At 40.2% G+C, this 25,254-nt stretch overlaps 1 protein-coding gene across 1 annotated transcript; it reads left to right on the top strand.

The window, feature by feature from the left end:
- The first annotated feature begins 20,384 nt into the window (after window positions 1–20,384).
- LOC309438771 (interleukin-8-like) lies at window positions 20,385–22,537 on the top strand. Its single transcript, XM_082050603.1, has 4 exons — window positions 20,385–20,515; window positions 20,690–20,825; window positions 21,596–21,679; window positions 22,290–22,537. Exons 1-4 carry the CDS (start codon window positions 20,452–20,454, stop codon window positions 22,318–22,320), a joined length of 315 nt encoding a protein of 104 aa, XP_081906729.1. The 5' UTR covers window positions 20,385–20,451; the 3' UTR covers window positions 22,321–22,537.
- The last annotated feature ends 2,717 nt before the right edge of the window (window positions 22,538–25,254 follow it).

Here is a 25,254-nt window from a genome sequence, read left to right as displayed (position 1 = left end):
CCTGAAATTTCAAAGGTGACATTCTTCTGGGGTTGGATCCTTCTGCTTCCTCAACTCCACACCAACGAGCAAGGCCCTGCCAAGTGCAGGATATGCTTTTTCCTAGCATAACAGACTTCATACAAGAATGACACATGCGTAACTGCTGTAAAATGAAAAGTAGAAGCTCTTTCAATGTCTGTAATCTGAGGGTAATTTACCTTAATTATCCTGATTTGTCTCACCTGGAATCTGCCCCCACTAACCCCCACCTACCGGCCCATGACCCTATTTAAGCTCAGCCTTAGAAGAGTTGCCCTTTTTTTGAGCTGTGTTGTAAAAGTGTTGGTCTCTGTCTCAGCTGTTAATACATCTGTGTCTGACTATAGATGCTATCAATCCTGATCTATGGACTCTTGTCCCTCTGGACTTGATGGACAGTCACTGGATGATCTGGTTGTAACCTGGGAGTTGACTTTTTGGCTTTATTTTGGTCTGCTTTGATCACCATGACTTTGCCTGATACTTGGACTCTTGGTTGAACATGGCTGTAGTCTTTGGCTCTGCTCAGCTTGCCTTGCTAAGGCGCTAAGGGATAATTTTACCAAGTAACATGACAAAGGCCTGTGCCGACTAGCTAAAATGCTGCCAGGGAAATAGCAGGGTAGGATGCCTGCCAGTGCTAGCTGGGCTTGGGCTGCTGGTAGGCTGCAGCCCAATACGGTTAAGTTTGCACTGGCCCCTGCTGGCTTCTGCAGCAAAACGTGCTCCAGAGACCCAACATGAGTCATGGCTACTCCTGCTCTGCTTCACCTCTGAGCATAACTGAGGCTGCTGTGCCAGACACTGTACCTAAGACACAGTTACTGACAGATATTTATTTATTTATTTAAACTACAAAAAGTAATCACAATGGCAAATGTAGTTAAAAAGGACTGAGCTAAAATACTGAAATCCTGATGCCTCAGGTTGTACCCAGGAACTTAGATCTATGGCACAATTGCACGTCACTGCAGTACTTAATTTTTATAAGCTGCTAGGGCCTCTACAGAGCAAAAATAATTTTAATAATGTTGTTAAAATATTTTCAGTAGTAGAGTAATTTTTAAAATTAATGCCATATCTGTCTAAACACTGATGCTTGGAATGAAAATTTCATAACTTCAAATGTCTTGCAAAATGTATAATTTTATATTTAATTTACCAGCTGAAACAAAACTAAAATGGCAATGGATTTTGTCAGAAGTTCTCATGAACACAAAAATAATTTCTGCCAGCTCTCACTTAGCTGATCTGTTCTGATCTCTTCTGATTTTCTTCTGCTCCTGTTTTCACCAAGTCTGTTTCCTGTAAAACATGTTATTGCAAGCCTTCCCTACTGCATCAACTGAATAAACATTGTTGCATTAAAAGTTCTATGTAATGATGATAGACTAATGAATATTATTTGATACGCTGACCATTTATCTTACATTGGGCTTCTTCCTTAGTACTTTACCTTTTCTTGACTCTTTAGGCAATAAATGCTCCCGATTACACATTTGTTTGCTTTTGTCACAGTCTCTACAGAACCAAAAAGAAATCAGCATTCCAATAGAAACACTAATACTAATAATTATATCTAACTGAAGCCAACAACACTATAATTCAGGAAAACCTGTAACTCTAGGATAATTAGGATGCAGTGTAGTGGAAGTATCAAAAGGTGGTGTAGGCCCAGGGAGGAGCCTATTTGGTTGACAGAATTTGCCTTGACAAAAGTTTGTATTTAACTTGGCAAAGCTGAAAGAGATTTACTCTCCCACTGGCAGAGGAGACCTGTCAGCATTTGTGTAGCAAAGTTTAATGCTTGTGAGAATGCTTCACTGACCCTGGGCTGCAGAAAAAAAAAAAAAAACTGTTAAATTTATGCTGGAAAGATGTTTTAAGAGCCTATACAATGAAACAGCATTAAGGAGGCTATTGGAATGGAAGGTAGATTCCAAGGTTTAAGGAATGGTCAAATGAAGAAAAGATGAAAGGAATACCATTCTGGCATGCTACATGTGGAGATAAGGTACAAAGATATTAAATTTCTCATTTATATCTGCCTTGGTACCGGACTTGAAAATGGCCCAGTTTTAAAAGCTTTCTGAAAGTCTGGGCAACTACAGACAAGTTGATGCCATTACCAGGCAAAAATAGTAGAAAAGAGAACATAGAATAGAATCAGTGAACACGGGGCTACACCCAAAATATTGGGGAAGGGTTAACGCAGCTTTTGTTGGTGAAAGCCATAGCTCAGGACCTGCCAGGATGCCTGCAGGCAGTGGGGACCGGGGTGATAGGGATAGCCAGGCTGCCTGGAGGATATCAACAATGTCCATCACCAAAGATTCCTCAAGAAAGGAGAGAAGAAATAACTCACGAAGAAGAATAAAAGGTTAGAAACAGAAGGCAGGATTAAATAATGGTCACTTTTCCTATTGGAGAAAGGTGGTCTAAGTCCCATAGAACTGTTTTGGGACTGATGCTGCTTGAGAATAAGCAAATCAGGAAGGTGAAAACTTCCATCTTAAAGAGCTGAGTTACATACAAAGAGGAAAAAGTTCTCATTGTCCTCTAAAACTCTTCACATACATACAAGTATGTACAATATAAGCATAGTACAGCAAGTGTCAAGCAAGTCTCCCATCTGTGACCCTTTAATCATATCACAGTATCACAGTATGTTTGGGATTGGAAGGGACCTCAGAAGATCACCTAGTCCAATCCCCCTGCCAGAGCAGGAACACCTAGATGAGGTCACACGGGAACATGTCCAGGTGGGTTTTGAATGTCTCCAGGGAAGGAGACTCCACAACCCCGCTGGGCCACCTGTTCCAGTGCTCCGTCACCCTCACTGAGAAGTTTCTTCTCAAATTTAAGTGGAACCTCTTGTGTTCCAGCTTGATCCCATTACCCCTTGTCCTATCATTGTTTGCCACCGAGAAGAGCCTGGCTCCACCCTCATGGCACTCACCCTTTTATATACTTATAGACATTAATAAGGTCCCCCCTTAGCCTCCTCTTCTCCAAGCTAGAGACCCAGCTCCCTCAGCCCTTCTTCATAAGGGAGATGCTCCACTCCCTTAATCATCTTTGTTGCCCTACGCTGGACCCTCTCCAGCAGTTCCCTGTCCTTCTTGAACTGAGGGGCCCAGAACTGGACACAATACTCCAGATGTGGTCTCACCAGGGCAGAATAGAGGGGAAGGAGAACCTCTCTCGATCTACTAACCACCCCCCTTCTAATACACCCCAGGATGCCATTGGCCTTCCTGGCCACAAGGGCACAGTGCTGGCTGTCATATCTAATGACACATCATCACAGCTAGGGATAACCATGGGGAACAAATTCAGTCGCAATGCAGTGGTAGCTCCCAAGACGAAGGGAAAAGATTCTTGTACATAAGTAGTGGTCAGGTGGAATGAACTCGATGTGCATGAAAAGTGCAGGGCTAGACACACAGATTTTGGTCTTGGTTTTGAACTGTCTCAATGTCATCAAGAGCAAGCTCTAAACAAGAGTTTGCTGTATCAGACTTGGCCTCCAGGTGGAACTATCGACCTGCCTGGACCCGCAGAAAGAAGAAAGCAATTACTAAGGCGCTACCCGCGTTTCTCTTGCCGCAGAAATGCCTGCAGTCACTGCAACATCAAGTCTGGGAATTGTTTACCCAGTTTTTATTTAACAGAAAAAACGGTGAGGGACGAACGCCGAGCAGGATCCTGGCAGCAGGATGTTTCATGCCCGAGTTCTCCTGCCTTACCAGTACCATGTACCTCCTGGCTACAAGATACATGGGAGAAAACTCGGCTTCTTAATTAGATTGCTTCAAGAAGCACTGTAATTACATGTTATTGTGCTGCATTTTACTGTGGTGACCTGGGGTCAAAAAGAGGGAGGGAGGTAAGGAGAAAAAAAATGCAGGGAGGGAAAGCATGGACTTAGATACATGTCTGTCTTCCATACACTCTCCACAGTACACCAGTAGCCAGATTTCTGCACTTAAAAATCGTACTTATCAGATGTGAAACAGAAAATGAGTCCATCCTCAGAGATGTCAGGACACCTTCCTGGACAAGAAATAAGAGCAGAAAAAGGATATGAGATATCTGGTTTTGATTATGATCCAATGACAGCAAAGGTAACTGGTCCTGGACAAGGAAGCTAAAATGATATTACAGTCTCCTACTTGCTTGAAGTTGTCAGTGAAACACTTGCAAAGATAAATCCTGATATTCCTAGCAAAGCCAAATATTATTAATGGAAAAAATCTGGACTAAAAATTCTAAGTCCTGGATAAAACAAGAGATAACTATGTCCACTCTAGCCCATTTTGTCTCAAGTGCAAGAGGCTGCTTCTGCCACTGTTGTAAATAGGAAATTATATTTTCTTTTAGCTTTCAGATTAATTAGTCTCTAGGCTGCAAAGAGACAAAACGTTCTCTTCCCATGGAACACTGCAATCAAGGAAAAAGGGCTGAGCTCTTCTAGATCTGTCAGCACCTAAAATGACTGAGATACTGGTATGCTTAGGAGGCATGTCAGCACTGGATCACCTGTGGAAGGGTATAGATGTTATTTTTCATCCTGTCTGCTGTTCTCACTAAATGGAGAGCAAATAAAAACTGAATGTGAAAGACAGGGAGTGATACTGGCACTAGCGCTACAAGAGGAATCTGTTGAAAGGGCTTCTCCTGAGATGAAACCCACATTGTCTATTAGACACCATTTTCACTGAGGCTGCTCAATCATCTGCTCAAACATCTTGTTAATAAACATAAGCTTCTTACCAGTTATGACCCATAACAATTTTCAGGACCAGGCAGATGTGCCTAAAACTGACACAGCAAAACACAAGCACAAACTCCAAACTAGACTTGACAATACAATGCAGCACTTGTACTCAAAAGAGAAGGCTCAGTTAGCGAGGCAACAGCTTGCTATTTCCTGTGTTATTTGTGTATGCATGCAGTAGCTTGTTGCTGCAGGTAACTTTCAAGGTAGGATCATAAATTATGCTGTTTCTCAGAAAATAAAATATGAGCACCTCTTTGTCACCAAATCACATGGGCATCAGATTATTCTATTTCTTTTCAAAGCAGTTCTCAAGAACACAATTTAAGCCCATGTTTGGACACCATATCAGGGTGTATTGAAAAGCTTTTAAACATGCAGTTCAAAGTCTACAAGAGAGGCCAGTATTTTATTTTAGGTGTTATTCTACATTTCTCATATGTTTCACTGATAACACTTCTGGTGCTATCAAAGTGTCCTGCTCATGTATTATCGCATCTTGTTCTAAAATAAATACCAGATCAAAATGTGGGGGGAAACACTTCATTTCATTGTACAAAATGTCAGGGGGAGAGAGGGAATAATTCTTTATTATTTTTTCTGCTACAACAGTGAAAACAGTTTCCCTAGGAAAACCAAACCAAACCAAACCCCAAAAAACTCTGCAGTGATTCTTAACATTAAAAACCTGCCTCTGTGTAACACTTCCCACTTGGGAATATAAATGGGTTTAGTCAAAAACCTCAACACTAGTGACAAAAGCATTAATATTAGAAGCCAAAGGAATGGTGACATCCATGGACAAGGGTTTTTCCAAATGATGACATGGTTTTGGCTACCTGCTTTGAGATTCAAATATACCTGGCTTACAAAAAGAACTCAAGATGCACTCTGAACATCACACTGCTTTCCAGGTTTCAGCAAAACTGAAGGCATCTGCAGCCAAAAACTGGCCCACTAAACACAACACTAAGAAAATTTTGCCACTGCTGATGAGTGACACAAGATGAAACCCATAGTAAGCACATGCAATTTAAAATCCCTTCAGTATCTGGCACTGAGCAGGTAATCTCACACAGGATAGTAGTAAAGGACTGCTGACACTGAGAAGCAAGTATTGGAGACAATTACAAAAAAAGCTGTATGTTTCTAAAGCTTGGTTGTCATTTGAAGATGGAAGACAAAAGATTCAGAAAGGGCTTTACTGCTGTGCCACAGCTGGAAGGGAAAACTCTGTATTTTTCCTTTGCTGTTCAGAAATTATTTTGATTGAGTTTTATTTCTGTAAAGAATATTTGGGGAAGTTTGGGAAGAAAGCAGACATTCAGAAGGTCACAGGTGGCCTCATAAGCTGCAACTTCAATTTCTGCAGTCTGTAACTGAAGGAAGAAAGGCTGTTGTGTTTTATTAAGTTTTCCTCCTTCAGTATTTCCAGCCAAATTCTTGAATGCTCTTGTTGAGCTCCTCTAGCAATGACAAGCAGGCAAAAATATGGTATTTCCAGCATTAGGGATTTCACTGCAATAGAGGGTGCCTTCTGTCAGGGCCCTGAAAGCACCAATTGGCCTTACTAGCTCTGACAAGCCTCAGCCAGAGTCTATCCCAACCACACCCTCACCCACGCGCCCAGAAACTTATTTAAACTCTGGCTTTGGCATTTTTGCCCTTTTTGAGCTACATAGGAGGACTGCTTGTCTCTGGTTCAGCATCAGCATTGGGTCTGCCTAGCTACAGACAGCACTGATCCAGACCCCTGACCTGTCAGCTCAACTTTCTGGCTTGACTTTGGATTTGCCTCACTGTCATGAACTTGCTTGGTGATGTGCACTCTTGGCTGAACCTGTCTGATCTCTGGGCTTGCCTGGCTCACTTTTCTCAGGTACTATGGGAGAGGGCCTGGGAGTTATTTGTTTTAGAACCTCTGTTTAAATAAAGATGCTTTCAAATGAATTCCATGCATTTACTTCTAGTGTAAGCAACACTATTCTCACTTTGTGCCCTCCTATAACATCCCCTTTTTACACGTCTCCTCATACATACCAACAATGCTTGATCTCAAGCTTTTTGAAGTAAAAGATTCCAATGGACTGTAATGGTCATTTAATAATCAGATGCTTATTATATTCATACATTTCATTCCTTCTGAAACAGAACAATTAAACTTCTGAATTCAAAAGACAGGTGAACTATGCACATGTACAAAGAATTTATGTTCTAGAAATGGCAGCAGTTACAGAACTTGTGTGTAGCAATTCTTTGATACCTAGGTGCTTGAAGCTTGCCCTGTGTCACACAGCAGAAGAAAATCCAGGTACTGTTTTAACTGAAGTGATATTGTTAAGGCATGCGAGATCAGGAAAACAAATCTCAGGTTACACAAGTGAAAACTGTGATAAGGAAATCACGTCAATGATCTCGGTGGGGTGAACAAGACCCATGCAATCCTCAACAATGTGTTAGGTCAAGTAATGCAGAAGAGAAATTGATCATACAAATTCTGTATTAGAAGTGTTACCTGCACGAGCTTATGGCAGGAATTTCAACTTTCAGCTAGTGTCTATAACTGGCATTACAAGGAAAACAAAACAGGCTCAAATGAGGACCAGTGTGTCCACTGTAGCTGAATTTCCTGGCTCTAAGGCGTAGAGCAGAGCCATAATCCAACTTAATACCTTTTTCTGTGTTAATTTATTTGTTTATGAAATTCGATAAGTGTGAAATATATTGTTTGAATCCTTTCCAGGGGATTATAAGGCAGATTTCTTTCAGAAAGGAAGAAAACAAGCATTTGTTTTTCTGAATTACTGATTCTGTTTCAATTTTAAAAGGTTAAAGTGCCTAAAGTGTTAAAGATAAGCTTGTGGCCCAAATTTGCATATTTTCAAAAAAAATACACAGAACAAAGGTGATGGTTCTTTCAAGGGTCTTCTAGATTCACACTTGAAAGTATACCCACAAAGCCTAATTTTGTAAAAATAAAACCCAGTTTTGCTTACATTGTCTGAGGTCTGTGCCTGTTGTGTGGAAGAACTGTGCCAGTACTTCATGTAATCACATAACCCAAGGCAATTCTTTGTTCCTCTTTGTTTAAGCATATATATTCTTTACTAAAATAAAAATATTAATCACTCAGTTCTCAAGGCCCTTAAAGTAACTTTCGGCCATGCTTTGTACTTTCTTTTTCTTTTTCTGAACCTCTAGAAGAGTCACAGTAACTCAAATACATCTCCTGTGGGACAGGCAGCTTCAAGCTCTGCAGCTATGTAATTTTATAGAGGAGAAGTCAGGCACAAAGAAATAAAACCTAATCTTCAGAGGTAATGAATTTGCTCTGGAATTACTTTTGAGGATTACAGTCTCATCTTCGATGAAATCTTTGCAGGTCCTGGCCTAATCAACTATCTCCGATTCACAAAACTCAGCAACAAAGCCATGAACTATCCTGAACTCTTCTGAATTCTAGGTTAATGCTTTAGGCACGTGATTATCTTTTCTCTGAGTTATCCACCTTCCACACCATGTACATGCAATAAATCTAATTTACTTGCTGTCCCTATATTTTTCTTTCACAAGGGACCTTGCTTAAGCTGAAAGTTCTTAATGCTTTCACATGGGCACTTCTAAAGCAAGGCACTGAATTTGTCTTGATTATTGCTCTCACAGATACCCAGCAACTTCAACAGTTACAAATACATAGCAGATGTGAAAATCAGGCCATTTATTTAAGAATTCGTATGTATATTCAAGGGTAAAACTTTAAATGTCAAAGGCCATGTGGCTAATGTGCCAGCAGAATGTTAACATCATACCCTGTACCAGAAACACACTAGCTAGAAAATATGTATGGCTATGTTTTAGTCTCACAAAGTGATTCCAGATCCTTGGGGTGAGCCTTAGACAAAATTTCTGTATTCAAATACCCAAATGGGAATAGGAGCTTCAGATCTATATTCTGCTCTCAGCTTGGCAATTCAGGGCTCTCCTTGGCTGCTTGGGACAAAAGCAAGTAGCTTCTGGTTGTGCAAGAGTGCTGACAGGTGTGGAAAGGCTTTGTCCGATTTCAAAGAGCTGCAGCTCAGCCATGGGGCAGTATGCAGAACATCCCAGGGCTGAGCCACTGCTATTATGCTTCACTTTTATTGAGGCAGTGTGCAAAAGCTTGGCTTCAGATTAGTTGCCCATTATTCTAGATACTCTTCAAAAAAAAAGAAAATGGGAGGCTTTCTGGTGCTAGAGTCTTATAAACAGCTGTAAGCTCTGCACCAAATGCGCTAAGATGCCATCTCTGGTAAGACGGCAAGTGTTGCTAGAAAGCCTGTATAAGCACTCTGCTACTTCTGAACTCTATAAGTGTATGTTGTCTGCTGAGTTTATGCTGAAATAAAGGAACTAATTTATCTGCTTACTGATGCCCTTACAGGGACAGATGATTATGCTGGACCCACAAATGAGCTACAGCAGGAACTTAGGCTGAGTGGTGGTGAAATGCTGACTGCTCAGAGCAGAAGTATTCTCACTTAGCAGAAATGTTAAAATGCTGATGACAGCTCCCAGGCAAGAAGCTGTCCTGCTGCCCTTAAAGAGGGGCCACCACCGCTGTTTCAAAATGGCAGTGTCCTTGCTTGCGTGCCATTAGTACAGAAGTGACTTCTTACATGGGGCTCCCAGGATGACACTGTGCAACACAATGAGATTGCAACATGATGTGGGTATGATTTTATTGTCTTGCTGGAACTCATTATCAAGTTCCTGCCTCAAAGTAGAAGGATGTAATGAAAATGGCCTTTGGATGGCCCCACAGCAAATGATTTATTGTGAAACAAGCAATGGCTGGTGCATGGGCTTGAGGACAGTGCCCTGAAAAAGAGCAAAAGTGCAATATACTGCCACTGCCTTTTGCAAATAAACAGCACAGGGAGACAAACACTGAGTCTGAAAGACAGGAGTCTGAAAGACATGTCTGTGAGCAGCTCATCTTAGGCAACAACTGGTCTTCTGCCTCCAGCCTGTTTGTTTTCTCTTTATAGCATAGGAGTCACATGCAACTCAACGCTGTAGCTGTAATGCTATAGTTGTGATAGTAGATGTAAACTAGAAACAATAACAGTATGATCTAGTTGCTTCCTGAGTAGCACTGAGTTCCTGATACCCACTCTGGTTTCTGTTGAGGTTCAGGCATTCAGCACATTATTACAGTTATCCAACACCTCCTTAATTCACACCCATGGCAGGAAGAGCCAACATGACTGAACTTGCCATGAAATCAAGTGACCTATGTGTTAGTAAGGCTTAATAAAGGCAGTTTTTGTTCTGTGATAAAAATGTCACTATGTCTTGTAATTCTATTGTGTCGTATTTGATAGTACCTTAGTTCTTTAAGACTTCAGAGCAATTGTTGCTAATCCTTCAGATGTTATCTGCCAGCTAATACAGCATGTCTGATGTTTCATACAATGGATTACAGTAAATAATTTTCTAGGCTATGTGGTTACAACTAAGGATGTAGTTTGAGGCATACAGTTTCAGGGAACCCAACGTAAGAAGTTCCTATGCCTTCCTCAACCCCGGGGCACTTGTTCCCACCTCTCAGTACAACTTTTGCACCACCTTCTCAGTTATTTCACTACCATTGTAATTGAGCCAGAGTAGAAAATAGGACCACCTCAAAAAATAAGAAAGAAGCACCCAAAAGTGAAAAGACTGGCACTGGACTGAAAAAAACCTGTCCATGATAAGAATAATCTCATAAATTTTTGCTCATTCCTATTCCCAGATCTCAAAGTAAGTCCCAAGTCTTCCACTGAAACTCTGATGTGACTGCATGTTAACGGGAAACATTATTCCTTTCTGGATTAATCTGTCCAAAACCTGGTAAAACATCACAATAATGTTAGTTATTGGGAAATATCTTTGATTCCAAAAAGAAAAAAGGAGAGGCCAATAAAGGAGGACTCCCAGGATCTCACCATGGTGCAACACAACTTGCCTTAATGTTCTGCCTAAAGAGTAAGACATAATTTTTAGTATCTTCAGAAGGGAAGCAATTATTTTGTCATCTGAATGTGTGCCATCTGGTTTATACTTCCTACTGTCAACAAATCACAGAAGTACTCAAAAAATGTATATGAAAACCAAACTTCTTTTCTCTTGTTCCTTCTGTTACAGGTACATGTTTTTCTTCTGTAATTTCTTTTGGTAAATGATTACCATAATGTTTGGCATTTCCTTTCAATCTGAGTTGTGAAAAGAGTAGGACATGCACTGGCTTATATGGAATTAGAAGCATTCCTTTCAGAATGCACTGTGTTGAGTTTAAGACATGACACACAATTTTTAATTAGTAACTTCTTAAACAAGTATCACAAAACACCAAAGAAAAAAGTACATAATAAAAAGTACTACTGTGAAGGAAAGCTTTGGACAGGATCTTCTTGTCTGTCATGGCAAGAGTGTTTATGCCAGAGTAGTAAAGAACACTTCAGTTTTTCCATTTTCAATGTATTTTTCATGTAGACAGTGATGATAAATTGAGCTCCATCTTGACACTGGGCATAAAAGACTAAACATTTTGATGAGGCTGCACAAATATACTCCAGAACTCATTTTTTTTCCCTTCCTGTCCAACTCCATGCCCTGAAGCAGACTTGGAGCTCTTCAGAGATCTGCTCAGAAGAATCCCATGGGATTCTGGATCCTGGAGAGCAGAGGTGTCCAGGAGCACTGGTTGATTTTCAAGTATCACCTCCCTGCCAAACTCAAGACCGGTCCATTTCAGTATGCAGGACATCAAGCAAAGGCAGCAGGAGGCCTGTGTGGATGAACAAGGAGTTCCTGACAAAACTCTAACATTGAAAAAGCATACAGGATGTGAACGCAGAAGTAGGGAAAACATTTTTAGTTCTGTTAGTCTTGATATTAGTACCTGAAAAAGGTGAAGTGAGGAAGTTCTCACTTTCAGGGCTTTGTTACAAATCAGACAGTGAATGGTGAGCTTATATTTACTTCCTACCTGCTCTGAGGAATCCCTAGTCTCTAAGGTTTATTCCATCAGACCTCCTGGGTACTGGGAAGACAGAGTTGCTTTTGGACCATCTCAAAGATCCCTATGAAGGACACACTAAGCATGAAGGAGAAAAATATTGTCTCAAAGTATCTGAAGTCCTTTAAGACTGGCAAGTCGTAGTGGATTTGGTGGAACAAAACTTAGCCAAATGCATCAAGTAGAACAGTAAAACTAGAATACATGAGGACAGTCTTTTCAGGAGAGAACTTTATAAACTTCACCACAGCCAAAAGTAGATGGCAGAAAGTTTAACCAAGAAGAAGGGGTCCTAGGTCTCTTGCATTTCTCATTTATTTTCTGACAGTCTGTGAGAAACTCTTCTGGAGGGCATCATACTACCAAAGGAGTTTTTGTCCTCTGAAACTGAAGAAATCATGGAGATTTTACAGAAGACATGGAAATATTTTCTGAAGAATATGTGTGATTGACAGGATGAACATTATGAAAGCCAGTGTGCCGTCATGCATGCCACTTCAGAAATGAAAATTATTAAAGAGATGCTGAAATCAAACCTTATAATGACTCTTAACAGTTCCCAAGCTCTCCAGTGGTTATTATACTTAAGAAGAATGGGGTAGGGATATTGTTTTGTGTAGGTGATTAAACATTCCTCTCAGTGACTACCCCCGGTGCATATCTTAGGCTCATAATGGATGGTTTTCTGGTTAACTGTACTGGGACTGGATATATCAATGGGTTGGACTTAACACACTGATATTGGCAGACTTTCAGCAAAAAAGTGCTAGGGAAAATAAAACTCCTTGCTATAGGCTTATATCCTTGATGTACATGAAAGATTCAGATGTCTAGGTCTGGCATAGACCGCTGCTGGTCTGTGTCAACACAGCTGTTTATGCTAAACTGGAAGTGAAGAAATTTCTTTATTCTAACTACATTATTTTATATGAGAGTAAATTAGCTCTGGGCTGGGAGTAAGTAAAACAGAGATGTTGGAGTGAAAAAAGGACCCTGCACTCCAATTCAATGTGAATCACGCTAGAGCCATTTATTACAGAAACAAGCCTCCTTATATTTGCAACTATTCTTTGATCACACGTCCATGCTCCAAACATGCATTCACTAATTGGATATCATCTATGTTCACGAGCTGTCCACTTGCTGGAGTCTCACTGCTGATAGGTCCGTTGATTTATGTCATGTTGAGGCCTTGTTATTGTAGAAATGCCTCTCTCCCACGGCAGGTCCTGTTTTCAGCTTTCTGAGGTGGCCTTGAAATTCCTTTGGGCCTGGCTAGTTCAGTAACAAATCTCCATCTAATAGAAACCCATCCACACAGAGATACATAAAATTAATTTTCACATCTTTTATTGTATCCCAATGACAAATACTTTCCCTACAATAAGTAGAATCATGGAATAATTCAGGTTACAAAAGACCTTTAAGATCATCAAATCCAGCTGTTAACACTGTCAAGTCCACCACTAAACCAGGTGCCATGTCTACATGTCTTTTAAATACCTCCAGAGATGGTGATTCAACAACTTCCCTAGGCAGCCTGTCCCAATGCTTGACAACCCCTTCCCTGAAGAAATTCTCCTAATATCTAATTTAAAACTCCCCTGATGCAACTTGAGGCCATTTTCTCTTGTCCTATCACTTGTGACTTGGGAGAAAAGACCAACACCCTGCTCGCTACAACCTCCTATCAGGTAGTTGTAGAGAGCAATAAGGTCTCCCCTCAGCCTCCAGGCTAAACAGCCCCAGCTCCCTCAACTACTCCTCATCAGACTTGTGCTCCAGGCCCCTCACCAGCTTCATTGCCCTTCTCTGAACTCACTCCAGCATCTCAAGGTCTTTCCTGTAGTGAGGGGCCCAAAAGTGAACATAGGATTCAAAGTGCGATCTCACCGGTGCTGAGAATGAAGGGACAATAACTTCCCTCGTCCTGCAGGCCACACTGTTTCTGGTACAAGCCAGGATGATGTTGACCTAATAGGATAAATAGGAGAACATGTCTTTTTTTCAAAGAGAATCCAAGCCCAGAAAGGACAAATGCTGAAGCATAATACTGAAGGGAGGGTAAGACGTGAATGGCAGGTGGAGATTAGGGCTTTCAGAAGTTCAGGACACGCTTTAGCAATTGATAAAGGTATAAAACCACTTGTAAGTCTAATGGTGACAGTTCAATCTAGCTCAGGTCTTTGCTGATGACCCACAATCATACTGTACACATATCAGTCACACAGAGGTAAAATCTGCCTCAAATTAGGAAGATTAATCTGGGTAGGAAGCGTTTACGTGTCATTACAAATGACTACTTTCAATTGTCAAGTCACCTTCTTTTGAAGAGTTCAAGAATAGCTTCATCACTTTCCCCAAAGCGAATTGCAAATGCTAGAAATGTAGGATGTGAGGAGATATGATTGACAGTATAACTACCAAGATGGTTAGACATAGATTTACACTGCTAACCAATGGTCTTTTTAATTTCAGGTTCATAAAATATGAGAAACTTCATATGCAAATAGAGCTGCTTTCCAAAAATACTATAATACTGCAGGCAACCTACAAAGACTTGAAAAAAAAAAAAAAAAGAATGCCACACACTCAGCAGGGCAAATATTTAACCTGTAAATAAACTAGCAGAAATCTACTCCCGAGGACAAGTTACCTGCTTGAAGTAAGCTAATATTTCTGCAGTGTCTGACCAGCAGGACTGCACCAGAAGCAGATTCCTAAGCGCGTGCTTGTTTCATTTTGGCCTTCAGTTTGGCACTTACTCAAGAGCATTTTCCCTCCACTACAGTGTCAGAAGTCTTTGTGTAAGGAGCCAAAAAGTCTGTCTTGGTTTCATGTGATGAGGATGTACATACAGTCTGCTCAGTGATGATCAGCCCCACGAGGAGCCAGCTTCCCAGATAATGGGAATGTGACCTCATGGATAAAATGCAGACTGCAGTTCTCTTCCTCTCCAGGTTCTTCTGTCTTCACCCTTTGTTCTCTCAGGTGCAGGCAGGAGGGATACATGGACTGTCTCCAGTTCAAACTAATTTTTCCTCCATACAGCCAACACTTTGGAAATAAAAAATGCCTTGATGATTTACACACAAGAATTCCAGGCTAAGGCACCCTCTTCTGTCTCCTAGTAGCTGTTTTGATTCACATCGTCTCACTGCCTCTGAGTTCAGGACCTTGTTCCCTTCATAATTAGATCCAACGCAAAAGCACAAATCCACTGATTTTCATTTATTCCCGATTTACACCAGGGGGTGGATGTTTAGAATCGTAATACTCACATAGCACACAGTTGTTAATTTTGCTTTGCTTTGCAATAAGCTTGAAATAGCTTTGGAAAAACGGTCATTAATTTAGTCTCCTCCTCAAGTAGAAGAAAGCTAACTAGAAAACAGACTTGTAGTTTTGGCACAGCTGAGGGGACATAAATTTGAAAATGGGATGTCAGGGAGTAAGGAAGGGAGTGTGAGGACCGGAGCAAGTGCTACTCGTAACTATCTTCTCTGGTTCTTTCCTTACTCTCAGCTACTGTTTCTTCTTAGTCCTGGAAGTCTCTGCTTTGTCACGTTAATTAAAATATTTGTTTGAGTAACTCTTTGGTTCATGTACTGTAATTGGTTTTCAGTTACTTACAATGACTAATGAAAAAAAATTGTTTATTTAATATGAAAGACAACACATGGTGATACTGGGTGAAAAACTGGAAAGTCCCTGAGTAATCCTACTGCATTCTTTTTTTCCTTTCTGCACGTTGAGTAGCATGACCATCCTGATCATGCTTCTGGCAGCATTCTTTTTTTTTTTTTGGTTTGCAATACTACTTCCCTTTCTGGAGATTACTTCATTTCCTATGCAGTTACTAAATATGTGGGGAAACCCCAGGAATATACGAAGGGAGATATTTTCCATTAAACCTGACCAGTAAATGGCTTTTGATTGTATTGTAAATGAGCCAAAGGGCACAGAAAAGAAGGACTGCAATCTTGTATTCCTTCAGACTGCTGAAAACTGTGAATGAAGTTCTGAGTGAGCCAAAAATGTTCTGACTGAGGCTTGAGGACTTTGCTGAAGCAATGCTCAACATCACACTTAAGAATTTTAGAAGTGCAGCAGCAAGAGTGCAGGATTAAATACATAGCACTAGAATCCAGAAAGAGCTAGCAAGATCAACAAAGTGAAATTAAGCCAGCTAAGAGAAAATTCAGAAGAAAGAATTGATAGTGATGGTTTTATATGTATTATGTAATTGTCCATTGCTGGAGCACTTGCTTGTGCTGCAGTGATATTCACATGCCAGATCCTCCCAAGACAGAACTTGAAGGCACTTCTGCCTCCAAAACAGAGATTTCATCAGCAGTATAGATGGAAAAAAATATTCACCAGTGTTGCAACTGTCATTCTCTGCAGCAAGAATCACCGGCTGCACGGAAAATACAGGAACAGGGATCATCATCTGCTGTGCTGTGAGGAAGTGGCACTGTGGTACAGCAGAGCTCTGGCTCTCATCCTTGTTCTCAGAAGACTTTGTGCAACTTTATGACTAATTAATGTTCATTTGTTAAAGCATTCATACAGTGACCTTTCTAACACCTGCCCAGTAGAGGACAGATTCAGAAAATACACTTTACTCCATGGCCAGCACTTCTAGAAATAAATGCAATTTCCATTCTTATGAATGGTGGTAAATATGAAGTATAAACAGCTTCAGGAAGAGGGGCAGAGACAACCACACAAATTTCAGTAAGCCTATCCTGACACGAAGTGCTCATCAAAATGAGTTAGGCTTTCAGAATTGCATATTAACTAAACAAAAGAAAACATATATTTTTGTAGAGGGCTGACCCAGCCACTGCTGAAGCTCATCAGGAAGATAGGTACTAAACATGTATCTCATGGTTGCATGTCTATTTACAGCCATTTATTCCATATCTTTCATATAAATTTATTCAGTGTGACAGCTGGCAAACTTAAAATCTTGGCTTTTTTGTTGCTATCTACTTAAGGAATAGTTAGGGGCAAAAAACATATTTATGTCATTTTTACCTGTAAGTTCTGTGTTTCGCCTGCTCAAGTCAGTCAAGTTGCCTCAGGTAAGGTTCAGAGTAGACACTGTCTCACCGCCAAAAGAAAATACAGATGACACTGAAGTCCCAGACTGTCAGACAAGACACAAAGAATTTGAGACATTTTGCTTTTATAGGTCAAAAGTATGCACAGATTTTGCATACAGGGTCACAGAAGTACAAGAAAACAAGAGGAAGAACTTGCCTGAAGGAAATCTAAGTCTCAAACAGGACTACACTTTCCTGCTGAACCTAATATTTTTTAAAATAAACAAACAAACAAAAAACCCCAAACCAAACCAAACAAACAAAAAAACCCAAACCAAACCAACAAAAAACAAACAGGAGTTGTGACATACACTGACTCAGCTTTTCACCTATTTCTAAATGGCCTTTTACATATTTGAATCTAAAATTCCAGTTATGAGGTAGAATTTTTAAAGATATCCATGAGCAATCATTGAGGAAGACAAGGACAAATCAGTGCAAGGGTTTCCCCAGGGGAAAGAAATCCCCCACTGCTCATAGGAGTGTAAGGAAACATAAAGTTTCAGGTCACTCACAAGTCAGGGAAAGTTGGGGAGAAGAATACAGAAAATGATCTGAGACACTCCAAATTTTTCACTCAGGTACCTCAGGCTCTCCTTTGTCCTTTGCTATGCTGTATCATAGCTGACGTGGAAACCTTGATTAGTGGTATTAACAAATTTCACGCTTGCAGTAGCACCTACAAATTGATTTGTACTAATCTAGCACGTACTAGTTTGTGGTATGACTTGGACAGGCACTTCTGTACCACATATCATCAGAAGTTAGATGTAGGATAGTCTGCCCATCATTTCTCAAAAATCTTATAATGAACAAGTGATGAAACTTGGTCGGTGTTAAGGTACTACTATGCCAAGAAAACCAAAGCTTCCCAATAACTATATTTATGACCCTGACAATAAAGGAAGTGTTTGTTCAGCAGGAGGCTACCAGGCATGGTTTATGATACTCATATTTAAGGCTTAGGAGTTATTATTTTTAGTCAGAGTCTGTATGTATCAGAAAATCAGCAGCTTTTAATTCACCTTCTTTGTGTCTCCAAAACTAAGTGCTTGTAAATAATTTGAAACAACAGTTCCTCTCTTTTGCCCAAATCATAGGAGTTTACAATAAAACATGTGATCTTTTAATTTATGGTTCATCTTTTCTGACTTCTCTCTGTAACCACAAAAGGAATTTTATCTTTGTTGGCTGTGGGTTTTTTGCAGGCCAAGTCTTCTGCTCACTAGCTCTTGTTTTTCTGTCTTTGACTTTTAAACTACAAATCAAAACATGGGCTCAGAGGTTCTTGTTCCTCTACATCAAGATTTGTTATACTGTAATCAGTATTTCATATATAATAGAGTTAAGACACCTAAGCCCTTTGTTTATATTTGAATAATATCGTACAAGAGTCACAAACATCTCGTCTGTCTGGATCAAGAATACAGAAATAACACTTTCTTAAAACACAACAGACAGTGGGTTTTATGCAAAGAAGACAAAGGATATCACCTTCATTGCATATGCAGTACAGAAACAATTTTATCTGAGTTAATGAAAATGGTTAAGGAAATCAAAGACAAAGAACAGGTTCTTGGGTTTATTTGGAAAAGGGGTCTACATTCCTCAGGCAATACAATTCATACTTCCATTTTCTCCTTGTATGCAGGCCAGAAGACCTTTCCATTGATGCTGTAGTTTGCATTTCTATAAACAGTTTCCTGTGAATGGAAATAGGGTGTTAGGGAGAAATAAAAAAGCCCAGAGATAGGAATTAACAACACCATCCATGCTGCTATTAGGCAACAAGACAATGTTTTGTAAAGAGAGATCAACCTGGAGATGTAATAAAGGTCTACAGAATTATGGCTGAGAAGGAAAACAGAAATACTGATCAATTTCTAACTTGTTTCCCCATAAAAGAACCACGAGGCAACAAATGAAACCAGGATCAGAGTGAGAGACTGCTAGGGATAAGTCTCAAACACACTTGACTTTCCTTACACATTCCTGGCCACCTGCTGATGGCCACAGCTGGAGAGACGATACTCAGTAGGCAGACCTCTGGTTTAACACAGAAAGGCAGTAGTTAAGTGCTCATGTGCACACATTACCTTATCCAGCTATCTTCACTACAAGCTGAAAATTTACTGGAAAGGTGCTTGGCTCCATATGTACACATCTTATCAAGTTACTATTCAGAACACACCCTCTAAGACTATAAACTTAATTGTGTAAAACTACAGACACTGATATAGGTGTTAACATTAAGTGCAATTCAGTCCAGCATACAGAAATCTCTCTGTTCTTCATGGTGGGTCAGAGAACAATAACCCTCTATTAGTTCATATCTGGTCCTATGGTTTGTTCCTTTGACTGTTTCCATTGCCTGGCAGAAGAACAATAATGACATTCCTTAATGTTTAACCCCAAAAAAGGCCACTTGTGTTTTAGTATTATTTTCTATTGATGATAAAAAGGGTTGTACATCTCTGACTTTATCTGAATAATTCTCCTTCATGATCTCATCTTCACTTTTCCTTTAATGTTACCATAATCAGAAGAAATCTTTTCTTTACAAGATCAAATTTAAACTTGTGAAAGTTTCTCAATGAATTTCAGAAGCAGACCCCTGAAGCAACTTTGAGAATTTTCCTCTGTTCAAATTCAAAGGAGCAATAGTTAAGAAGTTTTGGCTTCAGAAGAAGCAGTCATTCTCAAAAAAAATCTACCTGATTAGGCAAAGCAATTAATCATATCTTAATAATACATTATGTATGTTCTCCATAGTATGACAAAGTCAGTCTGGATTCTGTTGTTTATTTCAGTGATGTTAGGTTTTAATATATTAAAAAGTACTCTAAGTATTCCTGTAGAAGTTATCTCAGCATATAAAGAAAGATTATTTTTTTAAATGTAATTGCATATAAAGACAAGGAGAGCTCATTAAAATCCAGTTCTAGTACATATCATTTCTACAAAGTATTAGTTCCTGTTTCTATCATGTATTAAAATTTAAAAAAAATCAAATCCCAAAAACATATGGATACATACATACAGATTGTATGCTTTCCACCAGGAGTGGAAACTCCCAGAGAGTAACGTAAAAATAACAGCAAAACTATGAAAGTATGGAAGAAAATCACAAGAAATATGAGTATTACAAAAAAACTATAGTTTCCACAAAGTCAAGTACATGGCAATTTTGTACCTGGTCTGTGTTTTTATATTTCTTTAATTAATAAGGTGTGTTCTGCTAATGAAAAGCAATTTTGTGGTCATCTAAGGAAAGGGATTTACCCATTCACCTGTGACTCATCTCACAGTAGCATCTTACAGCTTTGGGAGTTTCCATGGGTATGACCCACACATGATGCCTGAGCACAAAGGGGAGACCAAGGCAGTATATAAACCAGGCAGGTGCCAAAGCCCCAGCACTGGCCACCCTCAGGGCTGTGGGAGCTCACCTCAGCACAGAAACAGACCCAGTCAACACAAGGAAGAAACATTCTTGCATCATGATGTGCAAGGCTGCAGCTGCTGCGCTGACTCTTCTCCTGATCTCAGTGCTTGGAACAAAAGGTAAAGAAATTCTTCCTAAAGCTCTCCTACTGTAAATACTGACAAGGGAGATACTATGCTGTCTTACAAGTGAAGCAAATAACTCTTCTAATACCATAAGCAAAAAGAACATGCTGTGCTTCCTGTGGAAATGGTAAAACAGTTCACTTTTTTTTCCTTCTTCTTGTTTTGCAGGTAAGGCCCTGCCACGCTCAGTGATTGAACTCCGATGCCAGTGCATAAGCACCCATTCCAAGTTCATCCATCCCAAGTTCATTCATAACGTGAACCTCATCCCCAGTGGACCTCACTGCAAAAATGTTGAAGTCATGTAAGTGCTCTTGCAAAATCTTCCAGTTACTTAACAAGAAGGAAACAGATTTTTGCATTAAGGATGATCTAAGTGTTCCCCAAAAGATGGAACAAGCCAGCAGGCATGGATACATAGAATGTACAACAGCAACGCTTGTTACTCTTACAAATCATATGCTATGTGTTATAAATTGCCCATTATTCTTGTCCATTATTTTTTAAACAACCCATGAAATATTTCAACCTAAAACTACAGTAATCAGACAGCAAATAACTTTCTAAAACTGAATTCCACCAGCATGTGAAAAGAGAATTAAACCCGTGAAGGCATGCTAACCAAGTGATCAAAATATGAATTTTAATGACTAAGAAAATTATGATCACACTTCTACTCAAGTCAATGAAGTAACTACCATTACCATACAAATAATATAATCTCGTCACAATTGCAGAATTCTTACTGTAATAAAATTCCCGTGGACTGTCTAGCAGTTTCTGAATCAAGATAGAAAGGTTTTGCCCTTCCATTAAACACCACCACAAAGCAAGCTGTAGGAAAAAAAAAATCAATTTTGAAAAGATAGGCCTGCAAATGATTGAATGCATTCAAATAAATAAGATATGAAACCATTTTAAAAAAGGGTTTATGTTAGGCTACAGCCACAAATGATACAGCTTAAAGTAAAGGAGAACACGTCAGCGTACACCCAGAGTTATGTTTACGAGAGAAACGGGAAATCGCCTTGGAATTCACTAAGCAGACCTTTTCCCTTTTTTTCTCTGTTGCAGAGCTACCCTGACAGATGGCAGAGAAGTGTGTCTGGAACCCACTGCTCCCTGGGTGAAACTAATCATCAAAGCAATTCTGGACAAGTAAGTCATGTGTCCTTAATGAGCTTATCAAAAACCAGTATTTTAAATGATGTAGCAAACACGCACAGTGTAAAGTGTTCAAAAATTGTCTCCTCAGGCAGCTGTTAGCATTTGTGTTCACTAACTGGGACAAACATTGTGATCACTTTGAACTTTAATTATAGTATTAGGTTAAATACCTTACTGTGCCACACACCCAGTGTGAACTTTATTTACATAAAGCACAAGCATATTGAAAACCTGCAGCTCAAGTGATCAAGAAATCCAGGCATTGACTAACTGGATTTCTCTTGCTTACAATGGTAAAAGGCAATAATCCATTTTTCAAAAGTAATGACGTTTAGATGAGTGGGGGAAAAATCAGGCCCAAGAGGTGTTAAGTGGAGCATCAAACTTCGGAAGTGCACAGTAACTGAGTACTTGTGAAAAGGTCAAAAAGTACCAGCATCCCTTACGTTCAGTAGCAGCTTTTAAGAAGCTTGGACAAAAAAGCACAAACTTGGTTGATTTAATATTTAATATGGTGGTTGATTTAATATGATTCCAGTGAGTGATGCTTATTCCATGGACAAGTTCTAACTGTCTCCTTTTCCATTTTCTTTGTTTTTAGGCCAAATGCCAAACCGGAGACAGTGTCCTAAGATGAAGAAGAAAAATGCCCTAATTCCTCCAGGAAGGCAGCCAGGAACAACCAGGGACAGCCAGCCATTCAACTTCGGGCAGCTCACCTCCTCCTGCCACCCATATTCACACTTCTAACAGCACCTAGAGAGTAAGGATTCCCTGTTTTTGTAGTTGAAAACACTAGTTTAAATCTTTTGAAGAGTTCTCATTATATAGGAGAGAAACCACTGACACCAGAAAAAGTAGGCAGAAAAAATGGATTATAAAAAGAGGTGGAGATGATTCTCGAGTCATTTATGCTGAACACATCTGGATCAGTGCAGTGCACGCTCAGCAGAGCTTTCACTAAATGATGCCTTCTCTTTTTGCCAATAGTTTAGGAATAGACCAGCAAATCCTCTCCAGGAAAGCACGGATAGGTACCATCAACTGTACCTAGGCTACTGGCAGTCAGAGTGGGCTACTGACTGTAAAATTATTGGCTTGTAAAATTACTGACTGTAAAATTTACTGGCTTGTAAAATTAGGAAGCCAAAATTCTGAGGCATCAGTTTTTGTGCTATCATTTTCAAGATATTGTTTATTATGAGTTAGTGTTGTGAAGGTGTAAATATTTATTTTAATGACTTTTTTTGTTATTAAAAAGCACTTTATTTATGTATTTATTTTTATTTATTTACTTCTGCATAAGAATGTAGTTGTCCTCAATATTTATTTATGGGAAAATATTTGTGTTTATGTACCTAATAAATGCTTGTTGATATATTTTCACTTAAATATTGTGTTATTAATTTCCTCTTTAAATACAAAACTGAAAAAGAGGATGCATTTTCTACCATTCTGTATCATGTAAGGGGTTCTCAGAAGGGCAAGTGGTGGCTGAGTTGTGGATTGTGGCTAATTACAACAGCAAGTTCATGTCTATGATGAGTGCACATGGTTTCCAATAGGAGGAAATATAAAAATGATCTACTTTCTTCCTCCTTCCTTGCCAGACTCTGTGTTTTCAGAGGCCTGGGTGATAAAATTCACTGATAGAAAGTAATGAACAAATAATGGTTAGTCACAAAAATTCCAAGGCCATAGCAGTGGTGGTGCTCGGACAGTATGTCAGCTGACTAACCTGGCACTGAACGAGGTTTTCATTAACTTAAATAAGCAGGGAAGCTTGATAAACATTAAGGAAGTCACTGAGCATCCTCCCTAATTCCACTGAGGAGGGAGGACCACATCAGGAAAAGTCCTAAGAAATACAACTCTGATTGTATGGCCATACATCTGCCTGTGACACAGCCATTTACAGAGAAACAGCTGGAATACAAGCAGTGAACACTTGAGAAAGTGGGAAAATTGGACAAATGTTTTCATATTTGTTTTACTTCAGTCTCTTCCAATAGGGAGCTGCTCCATATTTTGCATGAACAGCCCAAGTTTGCTCATAATGCAAGATAAAAAGGGAGTTTATGGTACTGTTTGAGCAAGTTCTTATGCAAGATGACAACTATTTCAAGCATACTTGACTCCCTCTCTCCAGTGGGTGAGCAATTGGCTGACAGGCCGGGCTCAAAGGGTTCCAGTAAATGGGGTTATGTGGGGCTGGCAACCAGTCACTAGTGGGGTTCCACAGGGATCCATCTTAGGGCCAGCACTCTTCAATGTCTTTTTAAATGACTTAGGCTGAAGATTGAGGGATTACTTAGCAAGTTTGCTGATGACACAAAATTGGGGGGAGCTGTTGACACTCTTGAGGGCAGAGAGGCCCTGCAGAGGGATCTGAACAAATCGGAGAACTGGGCAATCACCAACCACATGAAGTTCAACAAGAGCAAGTGCTGCATTTTGCACCTGGGACATGGCAACCCTGGCTGTACATACAGACTGGGGGACAAGATGCTGGAAAGCAGCTCCACGGAGAAGGATCTGGGGGTTCTGGTCGATGAGCCAACAGTATGCCCTGGCAGCCAAGAAAGCCATCTGTGTCCTGCGGTGCATCAAGCACAGCATTGCCAGCCACTCGAAGGAGGGGATTATCCCACTCTGCTCTGCACTGGTGCAGCCTCACCTGGAGCACTGTGCGCAGTTCTGGGCACCACAGTATAAAAAAGATATTAAGCTGCTAGAGAGTGTCCAGAAGAGGGCTACAAAGTTGGTGAAGGGTTTGGAGAGGAAGCTGTATGAGGAGTGGCTAAAGCCACCTGGTTTGTTCAGCTTGAAGAAGAGGACACTGAGAGACCTCATTGTGGTCTACAGCTTCCTCACAAGGCGAGGAGGAAGGGCAGGCACTGAACTCTTCTCTTCAGTGACCAATGACAGAACCCAAGGGAATGGCAGGAAGATGTGCCAGGGGATGTTTAGGCTGGACATTAGGAAAAGGTTCTTCACCCAGACTGTGTTGAAGCACTGGAACAGGCTCCCCAGGGAGGTAGTCATGGTCCCAAGCCTGTCAATATTCAAAAAGAGACCTGACAACACCTTCAGACACACGGTGTGAACTGTGGGGCTGTCATATGCAGGGATATGAGTTGGACTCGATGATCCCTGCAGCTCCTTTCTAGCTGAGGACATTCTATGATTCTGTCCCACAGCACTGCATTACACAGCCTGCTAGAACTCAGCCTCAGAATGTAAAGCAAATTTCTCAAGAGGACAGGTTCTCTTCAGACTTGTCTTACAACACTAAGCATTCTTGTTTTCCAAGTGATTTTTACAAGCTGGCTTCTTTCAGAAATCTAATTTGAAGGGATGCATGCTAGAAATATCAGCCAAGAATGGGGAGAAGTGGGGGAGAACCCCTTTATATGCACACCCCATAAAAGTAGGTGTGTAGCCTAAAGGATTGGCACTAGTTTTAGTGCTATACAGGTACTTACAGTAAGCGCATAACTTTTTGTCACCAGCAAAACCCCAGTCAACTTACTGGGAGCTGAATCACAGTCAAGGAAGGGTTCTCA

Source organism: Streptopelia decaocto (genome assembly GCF_964273445.1).
Source record: "Streptopelia decaocto genome assembly, chromosome: 4".
Classification (NCBI taxonomy): Eukaryota; Metazoa; Chordata; class Aves; order Columbiformes; family Columbidae; genus Streptopelia; species Streptopelia decaocto.
This window is presented reverse-complemented; position numbering and strand designations above follow the sequence as displayed.

Coding starts and splice junctions, on each gene's coding strand:
- LOC309438771 (XM_082050603.1), top strand. CDS start 20,452: ATGATGTGCAAGGCTGCAGCTGCTGCGCTGACTCTTCTCCTGATCTCA. Junction 20,516..20,689: donor CTCAGTGCTTGGAACAAAAG/GTAAAGAAATTC, acceptor CTTGTTTTGCAG/GTAAGGCCCTGCCACGCTCA. Junction 20,826..21,595: donor TGCAAAAATGTTGAAGTCAT/GTAAGTGCTCTT, acceptor TCTCTGTTGCAG/AGCTACCCTGACAGATGGCA.